Raw genomic sequence first — 20,886 nt, forward strand, 5'->3', positions numbered from 1 at the left:
AAATTAAAACTGTTGAACCACAACTCAAAAGCAGTGCCTGAGTTTCATTGGTTAATTTTCATAAAATGTTTATTTATTACGTTTGTCAGATTTCAGTGACCACTGTGCGTTTTTCTTTCTTTGACACTGGGGCACCAACAACTTTGTCCCTTTGTGTGTGTGTGCTATTCATTGTCGGCCTTTCAATATAAAATCCCAACAAAATACAACCCCGATTCCAATGAAGTTGGGACGTTGTGTTAAACATAAATAAATAAAAAATATAATGATTTGCAAATCATGTTCAACCTATATTTAATCGAATACACTACAAAGACAATTTATTTAATGTTGAAACTGATAAACTTTGTTTTTTCCAAATAATCATGAACTTAGAATTTTATGGCTGCAACACGTTCCAAAAAAGTAGGGACAGGTGGCAAAAAAAACTGAGAAAGTTGAGGAATGCTCATCAAACACCTGTTTGGAACATCCCGCAGGTGAACAGGCTAATTGGGAACAGGCGGGTGCCACGATTGGGTATAAAAGGGCCTTCCCTGAATTGCTTAGTCATACACAAGCAAAGATGGGGCGAGGTTCACCTCTTTGTGAACAAGTGCGTGAGGAAATAGTCGAACAGTTTAAGGACAATGTTCCTCAACCTACAATTGCAAGGGATTTCATCATCTACAGTGCATATCATCAAAAGGTTCAGAGAATCTGGAGAAATCACTGCATGTAAGCGGCAAGGCCGAAAACCAACATTGAATGTCCGTGACCTTCGATCCCTCAGGCGGCACTGCATCTAAAACCAACATCAATGTGTAAAGGATATCACCACATTACAATTAAATATAGGTCAAACATGATTTGCAAATCACTGTATTCTGTTTTTGTCCCAACTTCATTGGAATTGGGGTTGTACATTCAAGTTCATGATTGTAAGGTCACAAATTGTGGAAAGGTTCAAGGGGTATAAATACTTTTTCAAGCCATTACGGATTCATGCCAATGGTGTGTATGTAAGTGTCGGATCTATGCTTACTAAAGGGCAGCGTTTTTACAAATAAAATTAAAACAAAGTGTTTAAGCATCTCACATCTTTTTATTTCTGCATTTTTGTCTTCAACAATTTAATTGCACCCAGATCTACAAGTTTGTAATCGTCCACAAAACGTGAGTTTCTTCATCCTGCAAAGAAAAGAAAAAAAACTGACCCAGGCAAAAAAAAAAAGATAGCAGAAAACTCATTATTCTATAATTAATTTCCTTCTAGTTTATCATAATTTATACCCAGCATTATATACTTTTAAAGACCAACATGTCTTTTGTAGCCTTGCAGAATTCCCCAGCCCAGCAGTTAAAAAAAATATTTCCTCTATTTAAAACAAACATTTCAAATGTTATCATTAGTATGGTCTTTAGTAATTTTGGAAAAATTAAAAATATTTTCCTCTTATTCATGCCCATTCCTGGCGACCCAGGCCCACCCACACACATCAGAATGCAATACAAAACAATGGTCAAAATTTCTGATCAAGAAACACAGGAATGACACAATTACTCAGAGGTGATATCAAACAGTTTAAAATTCATACAATGGCAAACTTTTCGAGTTTTTTTTCTTTTCTTTCCTGCGTTCAACTTCAACTGAGGCCATTTTGACCCATTAAAAACCCGTCAAACCCAAAATGCATTGCTCAAGCAGCACAGCTCCAAATATCATCAATAGATTCTCTTCTTACAAGGAGCTGTCTTAAATAAAAATAAATATATTTAAAAGGGAAGGGAAAGAACAGTCCATCTTTGTTGAGTGGGTTTTTTTCTTCATTTTTGCATTTTCTAAGAAAAATCTGACATAAAAAAGATTTACGCATTTTCAGATTTTTCTAAAACATTTTAACCTTTATCAAGACCCTAAAGACATACAGTAAAAGAAAAAAAAAACAGAAGTCTTTAGAAATTATTCTAATGGGAATTTCAAATGTTATAAATAAATAGAATACCATGATCGTGATGATGCCATAGGGACAACCGAGGCGTATAGAACTCAAAGCAGAGGAGACCAGTTCATGGAGTTCATGGTATTTTTGCATGAAGTTCAATAAGGGACCTCTTGGTAAAAAATCGGGGCAGGGGCAAAGTTAGATGCTGATGAAGATCCTCCATGTCAGTTGGCGAGTCCACTGGCTTCAGATGACAGCCTGTGTAGCAGAACAAAAACAGGATGCTTCAAAATCAGAATTCTAAACTGTTTAAGTATGTGAATTACTCAAACAAAAAAAGCTTTACATCATGTTTGCAGATAGGCCAGACACACAATGCCAGACACCCATGGCATCATTACAAGGACAGAATATCATAATTAAATGCTTTGAATTGAATGCCTGTGCATCCATCCATATTACAACACAGTTGTAAAAATTATGGAAGTGTGTGGATAGAGCTGGGCGATATGGGGGGGGCAAGACAAAAAAAAAAAAAAAAAAAAGAATTTTTGTCCTATCAGCTGATATTGATATACATATATATCCCTCATGAAACATTGTTTTTCAACTTTAATTATTCTGTTACTCTTGGGCAGCAGTGTAACCGGGACTAACCTTCCGGTCTCTTAAAACATTTCGGTTCCCAGTTTTGATGCCTACCGTCCTCCGACCCCGAAGACAAAAGTGGCAAAAACCAACGAAGAAGCTGCAAAAACCAATGAAGAAGAACACGCACGAAGACGTGCATGTGCCCAACAGCAGCGGTGAACAAATGTGTTAACCATGTTAAAATATGGTAATTGAAAACGCTAAATTGCCCGTAGTTGTGAATGTGAGTGCGAATGGTTGCTTGTTTATATGTGCTTTGGGATTGGCTGGCGACCAGTTCAGGGTGTACCGTACCTCTCTTGTATTCAGATACCACCGCATGCCGTTTTTTACGATCATTGGGCTTTATCTTGTCAACTCAAATGCGACCGGATACACACGATGTGGCGGCGACAACGAGTGGATCACGCCGACTATATTATAATGACAAAATGGGGAAAAACATGTGTTGGTGGTCACCACTGTTCAGGAGAGGCTGTTCGTTTAAGGCTTGCTTGAGGTATGTTCACATACTTTTAACACGATACGGCTCGCAAGCAGGCAACAAAACGTTATGTAGCCTAGCAAGCTAGTGCTAGCACTAACAGTTGTGCATAAACATGCTGCCGTTCTGTCGAATCATGCTCTCAAGTTTCGGTGTGGGTGAAGTAATTTAATTACAGTTAGTTAGTTGTATGTGCCCTGCGATTGGCTGGCAACCAGTTCAGGGTGTACCCCGCCTTCTGCCCGATGACAGCTGGGATAGGTTCCAGCACGCCCGCGACCCTAGTGAGGAGAAGCGGCTCAGAAAATGGACGGCTGGATAGTTAGCACCCATTATTTCTGTCATGTTGTAATGTTGGTTTGACCTGACTGATTAGAATACATGACCTGACTAGAGCAGTGATTTCCAACCTTTATGGAGCCAAGGCATCTATTTTACAATTGTAAAATCTCACGGCACACCAACATGTCACAAAAAGTGGCTACATTAATTACTGTATGTACTTCCTGCCATCTAACAGAAGACCATTCATTTGTTCTGGCTGTCACTATGCCTCACTGGCATAAAAAGGTACATTATTTATTTATTGTAAATATATTTTTTGGAGTAATTTAGTACACAAGTATATACAGTAAATGAACAGGTAATTTAAATAGACACATTGCTCCATCTTGTGATCGGATATCGTTTTTTTAAACTCGTTGATCGGCCCCAAAAATCCTGACCGTGTAAAGCCTAGTATCAATGATGGTCTTCTGGCCAGTTGTCAAGTCTGCAGTCTTCTCAATATTGAACCCAACTGAGACAATTGAACCAAATTGAAGCAATTTAATGACACCTGGGGAACCCTGTGCAGGTGCTTTGAGTTTAGGAGGTGATTAGTGTGTGACACTCAGTTTAAAACATTTATGGCCTGCAAAATTTGTGCTGATTTCTTCACAGTATTCTAATTTTGTATATTCCTAATTTTGTGGGTTTTATGAGCTGGAAGCCCAAATTATGTAAAAACAAACAAATAAATACTTGAAATTGTTTAAATTGTGGGCCCTGCATATATAATCTATGAAAGGTTAACTTTTTGAATGGAATTATGATATAATGATATAATTTTTTTTTGGAAAGGGTCTGTATATTAATTATTGTCCATGTGACCCTCAAAGTACAAATTTTGATGCATTTAAAATTGGGAAAGAAATCCATCTCCATTCCCCCCGCCCAGCCTAGCCCACAAAGTAACATTTGTCACCCGCCCAACCTTCACAACAAAGTTACGCCAGTGGCCATTTGTATTGTCTGTTAAAACATGGACGTAACCAAATTTGTTTATAGCTGGGCCATGATAGGTTGAGAGGCTGAAGCCATCCGCAAAATGCCCTGTGGCATCACCAAAGTTGTTTTCTTCAAGATTTTTTTTCTATCTAACATTCTATCAAAGCCAATTTCTATTATTGATATAGATCACATGACTATTGTGATGTATATTGATATTGAATCATCACCAAGCCCTATATGGGGGTAATCCTTACCGAGCATTGATCAGGTACTCAGCAAGGTTGATGCTGGCATGGGAGCCAGTGATGGTGACCTGTCTGTCAGTGGAACCCTCCACAGGATTGGCAATCTTGATCTGAGCGCCCGACATCTGACGGATCTCATTTATCTTCGCCCCCTGACGGCCAATGATGCAGCCGATGAGCTGAGCGAATATGAGGAATGTGAGCACAGACTGAAACCTAGGAAAAACGTTGTCGAAAGATGATGTTACTGAAAACAGGTGGGCTTTACGTCGTTTGGAATGGTGAGCTCATGTGAGCCAGTTTGTGCAGAGGCGTCCATCCCAGCTGCAGAATTGCAAAGAAACCCCGTCACAGAGCAGAACGCGTGACAAATCTAAAGCAATGTCTGCTGACCTACCCTGGAAGCCCTGGTTGCTGTGCGCAATGGGGAAGGGGCTCTGCTGCATGGCCAGCTGGTGAAGTTTGGTGAGCTGTGGAGCCAACAGAGGAATAGACAGACAGCAAACATATAACTCAATGTTGATTATTACAGCCCAGTGACAATGAGAGGAATGTATGAAATGGATCATTTAACCTTAGGTTGTGACAAATGTATATTCCTTGTATTCATTATATGGGTGCGTATGTGAGACGGAGGTGACTGGAAAACTATGATGAAGCTTCTTGGGACCAAAGTTGCAAATATATTAGATCACTTACAGAGGGCCCTTCACTTACATCAGGCTGAGGAATGGCGTGCTGTCCTTGGACAGCGTATGCCTGCAAGTAGAAAAAAAGCACTTAGGAGGTTGTGACAGTGTCACACACAGTGTACTTCAATATCCATCAGTCCTCTGTCCTTGGGGTGCTCACAAAACAAAGTCATGCACACTACAAAGTGCTAGAATGGCTACTTTTCCACCCAAAACAAACAGGAATAACCGGCTAACAGGACTACAAACTCAACAAAAAAGTAACTCTAGTCTAATTCAAACAAAGCCAGAATTTTCCTGGCTTGGTGTCCTGTGTGTAAGGCACAGATGCGGCATAGTGGTTGAAAATCTGAAAAATTTGACAGCTTCCAACATAGTGTAAACTCACTGTACATGTCCCTCTGTTGAAAGCAAGGGGCGCCTTTGCGTTGAAGTCACCACGCATTTAATTATATCAACCTGCATCGGCTGTATAAACACATACTTCGGACACAGCAATGTCCATCTTTGGTGAGTTCTGTCTGAAAGGCACAGGCAAATCGAAGCTCAACCTTCATTCCCCTTATACTCCAATTTAACGGGAAATTGGTGTTAAAGGGCTTACATCACAGTGGTCAAACCTTTCCAGGGACTCTTTACTGCGAGACATTTCTCCAAAAACCCCACCATGGGACTACCGCCAATTTAACATAACTACAATATGTACTCCAAAACACCAAAGGATTTATTTTTTAACCTGACAATCTAAATATTCATGGTCTGTTACATAAATACGGAACTTAACCACAATAAATTGAATTAAATTAAATATTTACCTATCGTCGCAAGCTCACTTGCACTGCTTCAACACGGTCGCAAACAGAGAGCTCTGAGCTAGTTTACTAAAGCAGTCAATGTTGCCAACCTAGCCATTTTGTAGCTATTATTTTAGCAACATTTCCGACCACTTTAGCGACAAAAAAAACAAAACAAAAAAAACCACCTAGCAACTTATTCATTCATTTTCCATACCGCTTATGCTCACTAGGGTTGTGGGCGTGCTGGAGTCTATGCCAGCTGACTGGGCAAGAGGCATGGTACACCCTGAACTGGTCGCCAGCCAATTTCAGGGCACCCATGAACAACCATTTGCACTAACATTCACACTTACGGTCAATTTAGAGTACTCAATTAGCCTACGATGTATGTTTTGAGGCTGTGGAAGGAAACCGGAGTACCTGGAGAAAACCCATGCAGGGACGGGGAGAACATGCAAACTCCACACAGGCGAGGTCGGATTTGAACCCGAGTCCTCAGAACTGTGAGGCAGATGTGCTAACCACTCTGTAACCGTGCCGCCCCTAGCAACTTATATTCCACCTAAACAAGAGGCAACATGGAACCATTTTCAAAACGGAGACCCGAGACTGTTGAACAGCTGAAGCTGTACATCAAGCAAGAATGGGAAAGAATTTATTGAATGTTGTTAAAAGAAAAGGTGATGTAACACAGTGGTAAACATGACCCTGTCCCAGCTTTTTTGGAACGTGTTGCAGCCATAAAATTCTAAGTTAATGATTATTTTCTAAAAACAAAGTTTATCAGTTTGAACATTAAATATATTGTCTTTGTAGTGTATTCAATTAAAGATAGGTTGAACATGATTTGCAAATCATTGCATTCTGTTTTTATTTATGTTTAACACAACGTCCCAACTTCATTGGAATTGGGGTTTTAATTAGGCTTTACACGATCAGGATTTTTTGGGGCCGATCATCGATCAGCAAGTTTTAAAAAAAAAAAAGATAACCGATCACCGATCCGATCACAAGATAGAGCAATGTGTCTATTTACATGACTTGTTCATTTATTGTATATACTTGTGTACTGTATACTGTATCCACCCATCCATCCATTTTCTGTACAGCTTATCCTCACAAGGGTTGCGGGCGTGCTGGAGCCCATTTTAGAAAAAAGTTAAAACACCAATGACCTCTGAGGGGCATTCAAGGATTGCCCACTGACATAAGTTTAGGTCAAATCAACATTACAACTGACAGAAATAATGGGTGTTAACTTACTGTAATTAAATTAATTTATTGCAATTAAATTACTTTAATAAATACTGTTAATCACATGCTTACTCTAACTTTCTCACTGTCCCGGCTATATGGACAGGTGTTGTCCAGAGTTTGAGTCCGTTGGACACTCCCCCCCCCCCCCACCCTACGTTGATTGAACGCGGCATGGCATGCTCCTCGTGTACATTCTTCAGGTGCTCGATCAAATTTGTGTTGAAGCATTTAGATGACGTACCCCACGATGTACTTCAGTTGTGCACAGACTGCAAATAACGTACGTGTTGTTTGTCAGAGACACCGCAAAATAGTCCCACACTGACGACGTGTTTTTACACCGACAAGCTTGAAAAAACTTTATTGGCTGTCAGATAGTTACAGTACTGCGCTACAAGACACGTGACAAGGCGAAAAATAAACTAGCTTTTGGATTCATACGCGACGAAAACGCGGAGTTAAAGGTCTTGTGCGGAGCCGATCGATGACATCATTGATCGGATCGGCGACTTATGACACGATAGCCGATCAGCATAAAATGCTAATTATCGGCCGATACCGATAACGTTGATCAGATCGGTGCAAAGTCTACTTGTAATATGCCACAATCATATCGGAACTTTTTATTGGCCCAAAGCTTAGGTAGGGTGGTAAACTTGATTTAGTTTAGTTTGTTCGTTTTGTCAGTCCACCGTTCCCCGACTTGAAGGTATGTATTTGGGGACCAAATAAACAAATCCCTACCTGACCACCTGCAAAGATGACAGGAGAGCCTGAGGGTTTGGGTCGGTATGGGATGGTTACTCCCTTCGGAGGGGACTGAGGAAACAAGCCAGTAACACAGCTGAAACAGTAAGCCACAGTGGATCTCAAAACATTGTTTTGCATGAAATCGTCTTTACCTCAAGCATGACAACACAGATCTGCTTCACACACTCAATGATGGACTGTGGGGTCCCTGCAACAGTGATGGCACGTTCTGTTGAGTTGGGCAACATGTCCCCTGCTACTTGTACCTGAGCTCCTGCTGACTGTGGACACACAGACAAAAAAATTAAAAACTGGCACAAGTGTAAGCTTATTGAGAATTACAAATGGCTGTGACAAGGGAGTATGAAATGGCCAAGAGCCACATCAATATTCTTTACAGAAAAGTCATTAAGCCTGTATATTGCTACTCAATACCTCATCTAGTGGCCGGGGGCGTGTATTTACTCAACGCACACAGTACCAGGTATCTGTTAAACCCAGCTTGGTTAATAACAACAATATTCCATCCATTTTCCCAAATGACTGTCTTTGTCAGAGTGGCGGGTGAGCTGGAGCCCATCCTAGCTGACTAAGGGCAAGAGGTGAGGTAAACCTTGGATTGGTCAGTAGCCAGAATAATATAACAGGAAGTCCTCGATTTACGAACGAGTTACGTTCCTACGCTGGCGACGTAACACAATTTTCCGCGCAAGTAGGATTTCACCGTTAAAGTCGAAATTTACGGTGAAATACTGTTACGGGTATTGTCCCACATGATTGTGACAGCAAGCTGTGTGCGGGTGTGTGCGTCGATGTGTGTGTGAGACGGGACTCCGCAGGCGTCATCCGGCGGGACTGCGAAGGCGAAAGGAGTGCGCACCGGAGCGAGCGTGTACAGTGGCAAGTGTAGTGACGGCGACCGGGGAAGAGTAGTGATTGACGTTGAATGTCCAGAGGAGCTAATAAAGCCATTAAAGCAGCAAATTGGTGCTTCGTGCCTTTATTGTTGCCGCCACCCAGCTCAGCTGTGCAACGAGAGAAGGGAGTTAACCCCTGCCTCTCCTGACCACGGTCAGGTGACCGTAGCAGGAAACGTTAACACTTCGTATAAAGAAACTAAAATAAAAAAATAAGATGCTGTACTTATCATTTCTGCTGAGAGTGTGAAAAAATGAGGGCGAAAAAGGCAAAGATACTCCCGGCGAACAAACACAGACAAGCACTATGCACTAGCTAAGCAAAAACACTATGGTGCTGGGACAAAATGGCGGATGAGGCACGGACGTGGCGAAGTCAAAATGTCGTAGGTCGAGTCCGTCGTAACTCAAGGACTTCCTGTGTTGTTCAATAAGTTTTCCCCACAAGTAAATAATTTTGTCATAATAGGCATTTAGAATATTTAGAATATGTGATCCCCCTGTCGTTGAAACACACCCTCCGGTCCCCCTTCTTAAAAAGGGGGATCACCACCCCAGTCTGCCATTACAGAGGCACTGTCCCCGATGTCCATGCAATGTTGCAGAGACGTGTTAACCAGGACAGCCCTACAACATCTAGAGCCTTGAGGAACTCAGGGCGAAGCTCATCCACCCCCGGGGCCTTGCCACCGAGGAGCTTTTTAACCACCTCGGTGACCACAACCCCAGAGATAGGAGAGCCCGCCTCAGAGAACCCAGACTCTGCTCCCTCATGGGAAGTCGTGACCGAAAGAACAAGATCTCGGATGCAAGCGGCTGAAATGAGTTTCCTCCAGGGTGTCCAGGCTCTTCCCTAGAGATAGGGTGAAAAGCTCGGTCATCCGGGAGGATCTCAGAGTAGAGCCTCTGCTCCTCCACATCGAGAGGAGCCAGATGAGGTGGCTGGGGCATCTGATTAGGATGCCTCCCGGACGCCTCCCTGGTGAGGTGTTCCGCTAACGTCCCATCGGGAGGAGACCCCGGGGCCGACCCAGGACACGCTGGAGAGACTACGTCTTTCAGCTGGCCTGGGAACGCCTCAGGAAGAGCTGGGTGAAGTGGCTGGGGAGAGGGAAGTCTGGGCGTCCCTGCTAAAGCTACTGCCCCCCCGACCCGACCTCGGATAAGCGGTAGAAAATGGATGGATGCATTTAGAATTTTTATTGTATTTTTCTATAAAGGTATTATGGCCTCAGTTATTCATCTGGTGCATTCATTGATTCATTTCTGCTTTGCAGGTAGTATGTTTTGTGGAAAATGAGTTTCATCTACCGCAACACGTGGGAGATCAAATGTCAGAGCAATGGTTATTGCAACTAACTGCTGACTATGCTACTTTTGTCTGAGGAGGAGAATTTTGTCTTTTTAAGGGTGTGGTAGCTATTTATTGGCATGGACAACACACAAGGGAACTAATTGGGGCATGGTGTCTATTACAGCGGAGGCTACTATTTGAGAAAAGACAAAATATGGGGTCATCACACTATTTGTATTACTTGCAATGCAGTTCATTTGAATCCTCTGAGCGTCATTAGCCCCATATGCAAAGCAATTGCAAAGTTCACTATGATTAGCAGAAGACACTTTCGACCAAGCTCACCAGACCAACTGTGAAGATGAGTTCCACAATAAAACTATGAAGACACACCTCTCTAATTTCTTTGATCTTGCAGCCCCCTTTGCCGATGAGCGACCCGCACTGGCTGGCAGGTACGACGAGGCGCATGGTGACTGGTGGTTTGCTGGTGGCTGTACTATTAGTCATTGAGGTACTGATGTCCTGAGAGAGAAAGCCACATGCGATTGTTCATCTTAAAGTTCACCACCAGGACCTTTCCTCATTATCAAAAGTAGTTGGCGAATCCAACCTCCTCCAATTTCTCAATGATCATGGAGAATGCTTTGAAAATGGACGTGGTGGGTCCTGCCAGGGTTATGATCCTCTCTGGACAGTTCCCCTCAGAGATGTTGATGCGAGCGCCACTCTGCGCATACAGACAAGCCATGTGGCAAATGATGTAGCAGAATCATGACGGGTTCTCATTGTTTTCTTGTATCTTACCTCCTCTCTCATTTTCTTAACAGACTCCCCTTTCTGTAGGGTATAAAAACACACACTTTCATAACTAGAGGGTAAGATGCATCGATAGCAGCCATTTGATGGTAAAAACAAAACAACATACCTTGCCAATGATACTTCCAACCTCCTACAGAGGAAACATGCATAAAGTCAATTACATTGTGAATTATCGTACAATTATGAAGCACTGCATGCAGCCACACTCACCTTTCCATGCATGAGTAACCTGATAGTTAAGGTGACATTAAGTCCTCCTTCAACCAGACTTGGGTCCATTGATGCAGATGGATGCGATAGACAGGCGTGAATATTTGGTCAAAGGCCAAATCTCTGTAAAAGTGTGGAAAGGAGGATCGTCAGAGACAACTACCGCAACTGGACGGACAGTGTGAAATGCTCAACGTAAGCATGAAAAAGCTTACGAGCGCTTAATGTCCAAAAGCTGCGATCAATTGTCACCAAAATTTGTGGGCTTCTCTACTCCTGCCCACTTCAACCTCTGGAAATATCAAAATGATAACCCCGATATTAAGGATTTTGTGTACGTCATTAAGCGACGTTAAGCTTTTTCTGTATAATGCGTGCCGATAGAGAGGAACAGGCAAAAGAAATCTGTTAATATTGGGGTTATCGTTTTTATATTTTCAGAGGCTGAAGTGGGCATGTGTAAAGATGTCCACATAAATTTTGGTGACGATTGATCGCAGTTTTTGGACATCAAGCGTTTTAGACTGTCACCAACTTAAGCTACAGTGCCGCCAGAGAGTATTCACATCCCTTGACTTTTTCCACATTTTGGCATGTTACAGACTTATTCTAAAGCTGAATTGGGTATAGTTGTTTTTTTTTTTTTAAATACATAAAATATCCCATAATGACAAAGTAAAAACATATTTTCAGACATTTGTGTCAATTTATAAAAAAATGTAAACATTCAAGCAATAGTTACATAAGTATTCACACCCTTTGCTATGACACGCAAACTTAAGCTCAGGTACATCTGATTTCCACTGATCATTCTTGAGATGCTTCTGCAACTTGAATGGAGTGCACCTGTGGTAAATTCAGTTGATTGAACATAATTTGGAATCGCACACACTTGTCTATATAAGGTCCTATTATTGGCAGTGCATATCAGAGAAGAAACCAAGCAATTAAGTTTTAGGAATTGGCTGCAGACCTCCAAGACTAGATTGCATCAAGGCACAAATCTGGGGAAGAATACAAAAGAATTTCAGCAGCATTGAAGGTCCCGAAAAGCACTTTGGTCTCAAATATTTGGAAATGGAAGAAGTTTGGAACCAACAGGACCCCTCCTAGATGTGGCCGTCCGACCAAGCTGAGTAACGGGGGAAGAAGGGCATTGGTCAGAGAGGTGAACAAGAAACTTATGGTCACTAAGGCGGAGCTCCCTTGCGGAGATAGGAGAACCATCCAGAAGGTCAACCATTGCGAACGCGCTCCACCAGTCAGGCCTTTATGGTAGACTGACACTTGCACAACTGTCTGCAAATGTTTTTACTTTGGTCATTATGGGTATTTTATTTAGATTTTTTTTAAAGAAAACTACACTCAAATCAGCTTTAGAATAAGTCTAACATAGAAAAATGTAGAAAAGTGAAGGGGTGTGAATACTTTCTGGTGGCACTGTATAGATCAGAAGTTGGTGTTTCTTGAAGAAGATGCTCTCAGTGCAGATGTACGAGCGAAAAGCAGCGTTTGTCGTGACAAAGCACCCCGAACGAAAGGGACATCCAACTGTTGTAATTCACATTAGACTGGCGCGAGTCCACCTATTCACGGCAGTACAATGACCCACTGTCTACGTACGGCGTCGACTATTTCATGGTGCCGAGGAGCAGAAGCGACATATGCTACATGTAGTAAGAGGTTATTGCAAGTGTAAACGCTTGGTAGTACCCTTGGGATTGTAGCGCCTTCGCGCAAAGTGCTTCTTAACGGGTAGCAGGGAGCTCACGAGTCAGAAGCTAACACCTACACTCAAAGGTACTGCACAAGCACATCACGATATGTCTGTCACGCAAGCATATGGCCAAGTTTGACAGTATACTATTCAAACCATAGCTCCACTAACACCATGCTTTATTTTAGATGTGACTGCCCGGTTACTCATCAATAGCATAGCAGCAGCGTTGAGATCTGACGCTCAATCGGTAGTTAGCACAACCGGTAATTTTCCATCCGGCTTGCTAGCTCAAGGCCCCCTCCTCCAGGAAATAGTCACAACCCGCGGCCTTCGAACGCACTGAGGAACACAGAGCTATCTCCGTCCTTCACTCTACAAGCAAGGCTAAAGGAAAACAGCGGCCAAAGCATAATATAGTACCGTCTTTGGATTTCTTACCAGAACCGTCCGTTGAAGTGTGTCCAGGGGGTGGGTAGGGTGGCAAGGGAAGAAGGGGGAGAGGTTCGGGAGGGACTTTGAAAAGGATCCGGGGAAGAGGGAAGAGACGCCGCGGCTCGATTCGATGGGACTCCTTAAACACTCACACTCTTGTGCTAGCAAGCACAAAAGCCAGACCGGATTCAACTTTGACCTCTCGACGGCCACGCCCCTTGCGTGCGCTCTCTAACCTGACAGAAATACACTACAAGTTCTTTTTTTGACACGATTGAGTGATCCCGAATTTAAAATACGCGTTTAAAGAATACAAATAATAACCTTAATTCGCTTACTTCATTTGCCAATTAACAGTCACCCCTTGTTCCTATTTTCTTCACTCTCTTACTTAGTATAGTGTTTATATGTTCGATGATCCATTTAAAAGGGCTATATCAAAGATTTCACCTTTAAAGTCCCATTCTGTACAGCACTAGAAACCATTTTTTTCCTTTTTCACGACACGTCTTCAGCGCATATGCGAGACTGGTGATAAAGTAGCTATACATAGAAGTTGAGCTAATTGATGTTGTTTGAAACCATGTGCACAAAGCCACTTTGCTTTCCCATCTCAGAACATCACAAGTAAATATGCATGAACACAGTAAGTTATGTGTAACTAGTTTGTGGATGTTACAATGTCGGTGTCAATGAAGGGCAGCATATGTGGGTCTTTCACTTTCATATTTACAGTTCAATTATGTCCTAAAAAAAAGTTACATTTTGTCCTTGCTGGAGTAACTTATATATATCCACTAGATGGCAGAATTACACCAAGAACACAGGAAAACACTTTAAAAAATTTTTGTAATTACAATATTCACATATTGATAATAAGACGTGTTCATAGACCTGTCCATGCCTATAGTGTAAACAAAAGACAATTGTATCATCACAAACAGTTAACTTCTCACTAATTAAAACACTTATCATGTGTATTTGCAACATATAGTAGCTCACTCCTGGGTTCTACTTAGCAGGGCATGGTTATACAGAGAAATACAACATAATGATTGGTAATATTTTCAATAAGTGCATGGCAAGTAATGTGTCCATAGTGTCCTTAACGTTAGGGCGGCAGTCACTCAGTCTGTAAGGACATGGGTATGAGTCCCACTGCAGACAAAAATGTTAAAATGACAAGTAGTTGTTGGAGGGACGCTAGTCTGCTTGCTGGCTACTGTCGAGGTTCCCTTGAGCAAGACCGCACCACTTCAGCTCAAGTGGTGCAGAACTGTATGCAGAACTCCGTCCGCACAGTGGCGGCCGTGCACGCGCGCGCGCGCACACACACACACACACACACACGCACACACACACGCACACACACACACACACACACACACACACGCACACTGAAGACTCTAAATTATCCGTAGTTGTGAATGTGAGTGCGAATGGTTGTTCGTTTATTTGTGACGTGCGACTGTCTGGCGACCAGTTCAGGGTGTACCCTGCCTCTCGCCCAGAAACAGCTGGGATAGGCTCCAGCACGTCCGCGAACCTCTTGAGGATAAGCGGTACGGAAAATGGATGGCTATTGAAGAGTAGACTGCTGGTCATGAATTCAATCATATGATCAAGCCATGTAGTGCAGTGCAATTGGCCTTCTATTTAATCACTATCAGGGGCACTGGGGTATTGTAAATATGAAATAGGCTAAATGTACCTTCAGGATTTGGTCATTGATTCGATTTGACATAATTCAAAAGTGATTCTGCTGATACAGAAGCAACCACTCTCTCGATATTCAACCTTTGGCCTGCAAATAATACAATCTGCTCTAGTATTCATTTTGTGATTAATGACTTCAGCATTCATGACAGATTGTGTTGCTTTCTAAAATGCCATTGTTTTAGCAGTTTACCTTTTGTATGGCATTCTACTGGAATAGAGGAAGTTGAATGTCAGCTGACGTTAACATTGAATCCAAAAAGTAGGAAAAATGGGCTCATGACTGAAATCCACAGGGCCACATATTGTTAGCAGGCTATTTATAAACTTAGGGGGAAAAAAGACTTCCAAAATGGAACAGTATAGCCCTGTAACCATGTTTTCATGGTCTGCTTGCCATATATGCTGCCTGACTGCACTCAGCACATGTTCATTAATCTGGTGCACATCAGAGCACCCACAATACAATCAGTCAATGGACAGAATAGCCTGCATATTGACTCCCCGAAATAGTTCATCTTTAATAAATCCAATTCTCTATTGCAGGGGCGCCGCTCGGTTCCTTCTTTTGGAGTGGCTTATCCCCTTGAAATAATTAATTGTCGATGGGGGCGGGGTAAATTTTTGGAGACTAATGTTTGTTTACGGGGCTGGAGATCTGTTTTAGGGGGGCTAGGACAATAAACCTTCACCTAAACACATAAATATTTTTGGCCGAAGCCTCCCTAAAATAGGCCTAGTGATGCCATTGCTCTATTGACTGTGATGTGCTTTATGCATTATTTTTGTCATGTGGCACGTACAGTAAATCAAACATTTCAATATGGCCCCACTTTGGAAGCAATCAAGCTCAAATGCTTGAATTTCTATTTTCTTTCCCCTGCAAATTATAGGCAGTAGATGTTGTAGAGATTATCTTGTGAAGTCATCTGTAGAGCTGCATGATTGTGCCTGCCTAACGTTGGCAGTTGTTTCAAATACAGTCAGATTGGTCCCAACTAAAGAAATGTACTTTGGTAGCATCTTTTGCTCACTTCTCAAACAAAAGTACTGCACAGCAGGTTTTAATTGATGCGTAAGAAAATTAGGTTAATTCCAGCAATGATTGTGCAAGAATGATGGAGGCTATTCAGTTTTTCCACTGGTTGCATGGTTTTCTTTGCTTTTATGAGTCTCCATGGCGTGTGGCTGCTCGCTCACATAATTATCTGCTTACTTATACCACAAATTTTGCTCTATTACACTTTCCCATATTTTGATGTACTCCCACCCAATGCAAACTCCCTGAGTTTGCTGTTTTCTCCTTGGGTGCTTTTATCCCTGGTGCTCTTACTGGCTCTCCTGTCCCCCTTTCTTCCACTACCGAGTGGTCATTGATTAGGGGACATGAAGTGAACAATGAAATGCCACTCGCCCACCTAACACCCTCTTGTCAGCGGCCCATGACAACCCACTCTCTGTGTGTATTACAAATTGTGTGTTCAGTAATATTGTTGTGTGGAAAACAGATGCAAAAAAATATTGTGTTATAATATATCACAGAAATCAACTATTGTACACATTTATAAATGATGAGACCAGCTACATTTTATTCTATTTAGCTTAAAATTTTGATTATCTATTAAAGAAATGACGACGAGAAACTGGATGACACACTCAAAATCAGAGAGAAATGTTTCCAATTAGTCATCTCATTAGTGAACATAAAGTGAATGTTGCTTGAAAGATTAAAGATCTCACAATAAAATAAATGCACTATGGAGGATTAACTTGCAAAATGCAATACAATATCATGTCTCTTAGTGCATCATAGTTTAACACACAATTTTCACACTACACACAGGGGTGACAGTATTTTCCATTTGTGTATTGTATGTAGTAGGATGGAGTGGAGTGCATGTGTTTGGTACAGCCGTGGGCAAGTTTTACAGATTTGTTAACTCTCCAAAATTAGACTGAATTCTCTCTCCAGGGGCGACTCCGATGTCACAACCCTCCCACAGTCACAGAAGGCCTTGGAGGGTTACAGTGATGATGGTGATGTCTTCTCCATCAACTGTCCAGTCAGAAAGCAGCACCACTGTGACACCCCACAGAAATATGTAGGAAGGACTTCCACAGTTAGGTTGTTCCCACAGAGACAAATAATTGGCATTGTATCTTTGGGGCACACGCATGAGGAGCCGCCTGGACTTTAATGGCAATCCTTGAAGAAGAGAAGTTATATGTCAGTGGGGATGCTCTTCACATGGTACATGTTTGGGAAAACATATGCAACTGGCTCCTTGCTCACAATGTTTTTTCACCTTACATGGTCATTACTTCCCAATGACAGACTGATTCTCTTCTAAAATAATTACTTTGTCTCCTCACGTAAGAATTATGAAAACCTTAACCTTTTGTTGATGGATTGTATTCCATTTCCTCATTGTAATATGACATTAACTAGTTACTGTTTTGTAATCCATCCATCCATTTTCCGAACTGCTTATTCTCACTAGGGTCGCGGACATGTTGGAGCCTATCCCAGCTATCTTTGGGCGAGAGGAGGGGTACACCCTGAACTGGTTGCCAGCCAATCGCAGGGCACTTATAAACAAACAACCATTCACACTCACATTCACACGTACGGGCAATTTAGAGTCTTCAATTAACCTACCACGCATGTTTTTGGGATGTGGGAGGAGACCGGAGTGCCTGGAGAAAACCCACACAGGCACGGGGAAAACATGCAAACACCACACAGGCGAGGCCAGATTTGACTCTCAGAACTGTGAGGCAGATGTAATTTAATTGTAATTAAATAATCGTGATTAATGTGTGGCGGACTGGTTAGCACATCTGCCTCACAGTTTTGAGGTTAGGCAGCACTGACTACTCAGCCATACGGCCAGACTGACATATCATTAGGCCAGCGCAGCTTTTCAGGCCCATGAACACAACGCGAGCTGGCAACTGCTCAACTTGATATGTACAACTTAATAAAACGTGTCTGTTTCACACTAAACAACATACAGAGAATTCTGTTACTAACATTTTGATCATATATACAATATTGAAACAAGCGCTGGGATTTCAAACAGTGAGTCTTCACTCTCTCTGCAGCCTCTTATGGAATAAGCACGACCACATAAAGGCATGTGTCAAGTCAAGTGCAGTGTGAAAAGGCCTTATGGTAGCAGCCCATGTTATCAAACTTACCTTCAAAGCTACAGAGGTACGATGAGATAAAAAACTTGAAATAATGAAATAACAATAGCAGAACACAGTGAGTAATTATAGGATTACTGTGGTAACACTTGTGATGTTGACCAAAAAACTGACAAGAGAGTTTTTTGGAACAGAGAGACTTTATGAAGTTCCGAAAGGGTTTCACTAGTGAATGTCTCAGTGACGATGAACTACAATGTACTCACGCTTCATTTGATTAAGTCATTGATTGTGTAACACAAGACTTCCAGCCTGGTGGCACCCATGGCGCTGTGATAACCAAATGGTGGTCCTGATCACAGGACAGGAAATTTACCCAACGTAATCACTAAAACATCCATCCATCCTTCCATTTTCTACCGCTTATCCGAGGTCGGGTCGCGGGGGCAGTAGCTTCAGCAGGGATGCCCAGACTTCCCTCTCCCCAGCCACTTCATCCACAGCTCTTCCGGGGGGGATCCTGAGGCGTTCCCAGGCCAGCCGAGAGACAGACTACGTCTCTCGGCTGGCGGTGGGACGTTCCCGGAACACCTCACCAGGGAGGCGTCCGGGAGGCATCCGAATCAGATGCCCCAGCCACCCCATCTGCCTCCTCTCATGTGGAGGAGCAGCAGCGCTACTCTGAGATCCTCCCGGATGACCGAGCTTCTCACCCTATCTCTAAGGGAGAGCCCAGACACCCTACGGAGGAAACTCATTTCGGCCACTTGTATGCGGGATCTTGTTCTTTCGGTCACGACCCACAGCTCGTGACCATAGGTGAGGGTAGGAACGTAGATCCATCCATTTTCTGAGCCGCTTCTCCTCACTAGGGTCGTGGGGGCACTGGAGCCTATTCCAGCTGTCATCGAGCAGGAGGCGGGGTACACCCTGAACTGGTTGCCAGCCAATCGCAGGGCACATACAAACAAACAACCATTCGCACTCACAGTCACACCTACGGGCAATTTTAGAGTCTCCAATTAATGTAACGTAGATCGACCGTTAAATTGAGAGGTCCGCCTTTCGGCTTAGCTCCTTCTTTACCACAATGGACCGATACAGAGTCTGCATCACTGCAGACGCTGCACCAATCTGCCTGTCGATCTCCCGTTCCATTCTTCCCTCACTTGTGAACAAGACCCCAAGATACTTGAACTCCTCCACTTGGGGCAGGATCTCATCCCCGACCCGGAGAGGCCATGCCACCCTTTTTCCGACTGAGGACCATGGTCTCAGATTTGGAGGTGCTGATTCTCATCCCAGCCGCTTCACACTCGGCTGTGAACTGCTCCAGTGAGAGTTGGAGATCACGTCCCTAGAGCCAGCTTCTGTAGCCGGGGATCGGATCACCAAGGTCCCTGCCTTCGGCCACCGCCCAGCTTGCACTGCACCCAAACCCTATGGCCCCTCCCACAGGTGGTGAGCCCATGGGAAGGGGGACCCATGTTACCCTTTCGGGCTGTGCCCGGCCAGGCCCCATGGGTACAGGCCTTGCCACCAGGCGCTCGCCTTCGAGCCCCACCTCCAGGCCTGGCTCCAGAGGGGGGCCCCGGTGACCTGCGTCCGGGCTATGGAAACCTCAATCCAGTTATATTTTTCATCATTGGGGTCTTTTAGCCGTGCTTTGTCTGGTCCCTCACCTAGGACCTGTTTGCCATTGGTGACCCTACCAGGGGGGTGAAACCCCAGACAACTAAGCTCCTAGGATCATTGGGACACACAAACCCCTCCACCACGATAAGGTGACGGCTACTAGGAGGGGATCACTAAAACATCTGACGAAAATTGAGTTAAAGCTCACATACTGAGAGTTGTAGAAAAATTATCGGTGTTTTAGCCGTTACAATGTCAGGTAACTTTACAATACCGACGTGGAAAAACTGAAACTCAGAACTTTCATACGCACGTTCACGGAACCCTTCTTAATTAGAAAAATAAAATATGGTTGAATTAAAATTTAAAACAGGTTCCGGTATATATTTTAATGTCTGTGTAGATTCTCAGTCATCCAGGTCATTTGCAAAGGTTGAATTGTATTTGTGCACAAAATGAACCATCTATCAGTTGAACACAAAATCACTGTGTTCCAAGAATGAAACCAACAAAACATGAATTTCACACAAAAAAACAAAAATAGAATTCAATTCAATGAAAATCTACTGTCAATTATTGTGAAATTTGATGTTCCCCTTCAATTTGGCAAGTGCCACTCTCATGTCATTTTCACAACAAGTATGCTTCTTTTTGTTATTTCTAAAATTCTCGAAAAGGGTTCATCGGTAGGAGTAGATTTTTTTGCGCGCTTTATTTTTTCAAATGATTTGCATTAATAGCACATGCATTGATGTTGATAAAAAGTGAACCTTATGAAAATCAGTTGAGAACTTAACAAGTTATAATTTGTACTGTACATGGATTGCCTTTGATGGGACTGTTGCCCCCACCAATGTGGACGCTACATAGGCACATCCTTTGGCAGGACTGTTACAACGCGCTGGTGTATCTAGTAT

The 20,886-nt window shown here is 42.9% G+C and overlaps 1 protein-coding gene across 4 annotated transcripts; it reads right to left on the reverse strand.

Moving 5' to 3' along the window:
* Positions 1-1,064: 1,064 nt before the first annotated feature.
* Positions 1,065-13,659, reverse strand: pcbp2 (poly(rC) binding protein 2). 4 transcript variants are annotated; one of them, XM_061795603.1, is made up of 13 exons: positions 13,475-13,656; positions 11,317-11,439; positions 11,213-11,236; positions 11,092-11,124; positions 10,898-11,014; positions 10,678-10,809; positions 8,226-8,354; positions 8,068-8,142; positions 5,277-5,336; positions 4,975-5,047; positions 4,846-4,901; positions 4,587-4,756; positions 1,065-2,183 (listed from the first exon to the last, which is right to left on the reverse strand). In XM_061795603.1, the coding sequence occupies exons 2-13, from the start codon at positions 11,383-11,385 to the stop codon at positions 2,150-2,152; spliced, it is 972 nt and encodes a 323-aa protein (XP_061651587.1). In that variant the 5' UTR covers positions 11,386-11,439; positions 13,475-13,656; the 3' UTR covers positions 1,065-2,149. The 4 variants fall into 4 exon arrangements, with proteins under 4 accessions (XP_061651587.1, XP_061651596.1, XP_061651602.1 ...); XM_061795612.1 differs by having other exon boundaries at positions 5,295-5,336; positions 13,475-13,655; XM_061795618.1 differs by lacking the exons at positions 1,065-2,183; positions 4,846-4,901 and having other exon boundaries at positions 4,587-4,793; positions 13,475-13,659.
* Between the last annotated feature and the right edge of the window lie 7,227 nt (positions 13,660-20,886).

Source organism: Phyllopteryx taeniolatus, chromosome 1 (assembly GCF_024500385.1).
Source record: "Phyllopteryx taeniolatus isolate TA_2022b chromosome 1, UOR_Ptae_1.2, whole genome shotgun sequence".
Lineage (NCBI taxonomy): Eukaryota > Metazoa > Chordata > Actinopteri > Syngnathiformes > Syngnathidae > Phyllopteryx > Phyllopteryx taeniolatus.

Bases quoted from the DNA above. Each gene is read 5' to 3' on its own strand.
- pcbp2 (XM_061795603.1), bottom strand. From the start codon at position 11,385: ATGGACCCAAGTCTGGTTGAAGGAGGACTTAATGTCACCTTAACTATC. The intron at 5,337-8,067 runs GTAGGGATTTGT...TTCTACTTGCAG, and splicing joins TCATCTTTGCAGGTGGTCAG to GCATACGCTGTCCAAGGACA. The intron at 5,048-5,276 runs GTAAGTGATCTA...TTGGCTCCACAG, and splicing joins ATGTAAGTGAAGGGCCCTCT to CTCACCAAACTTCACCAGCT.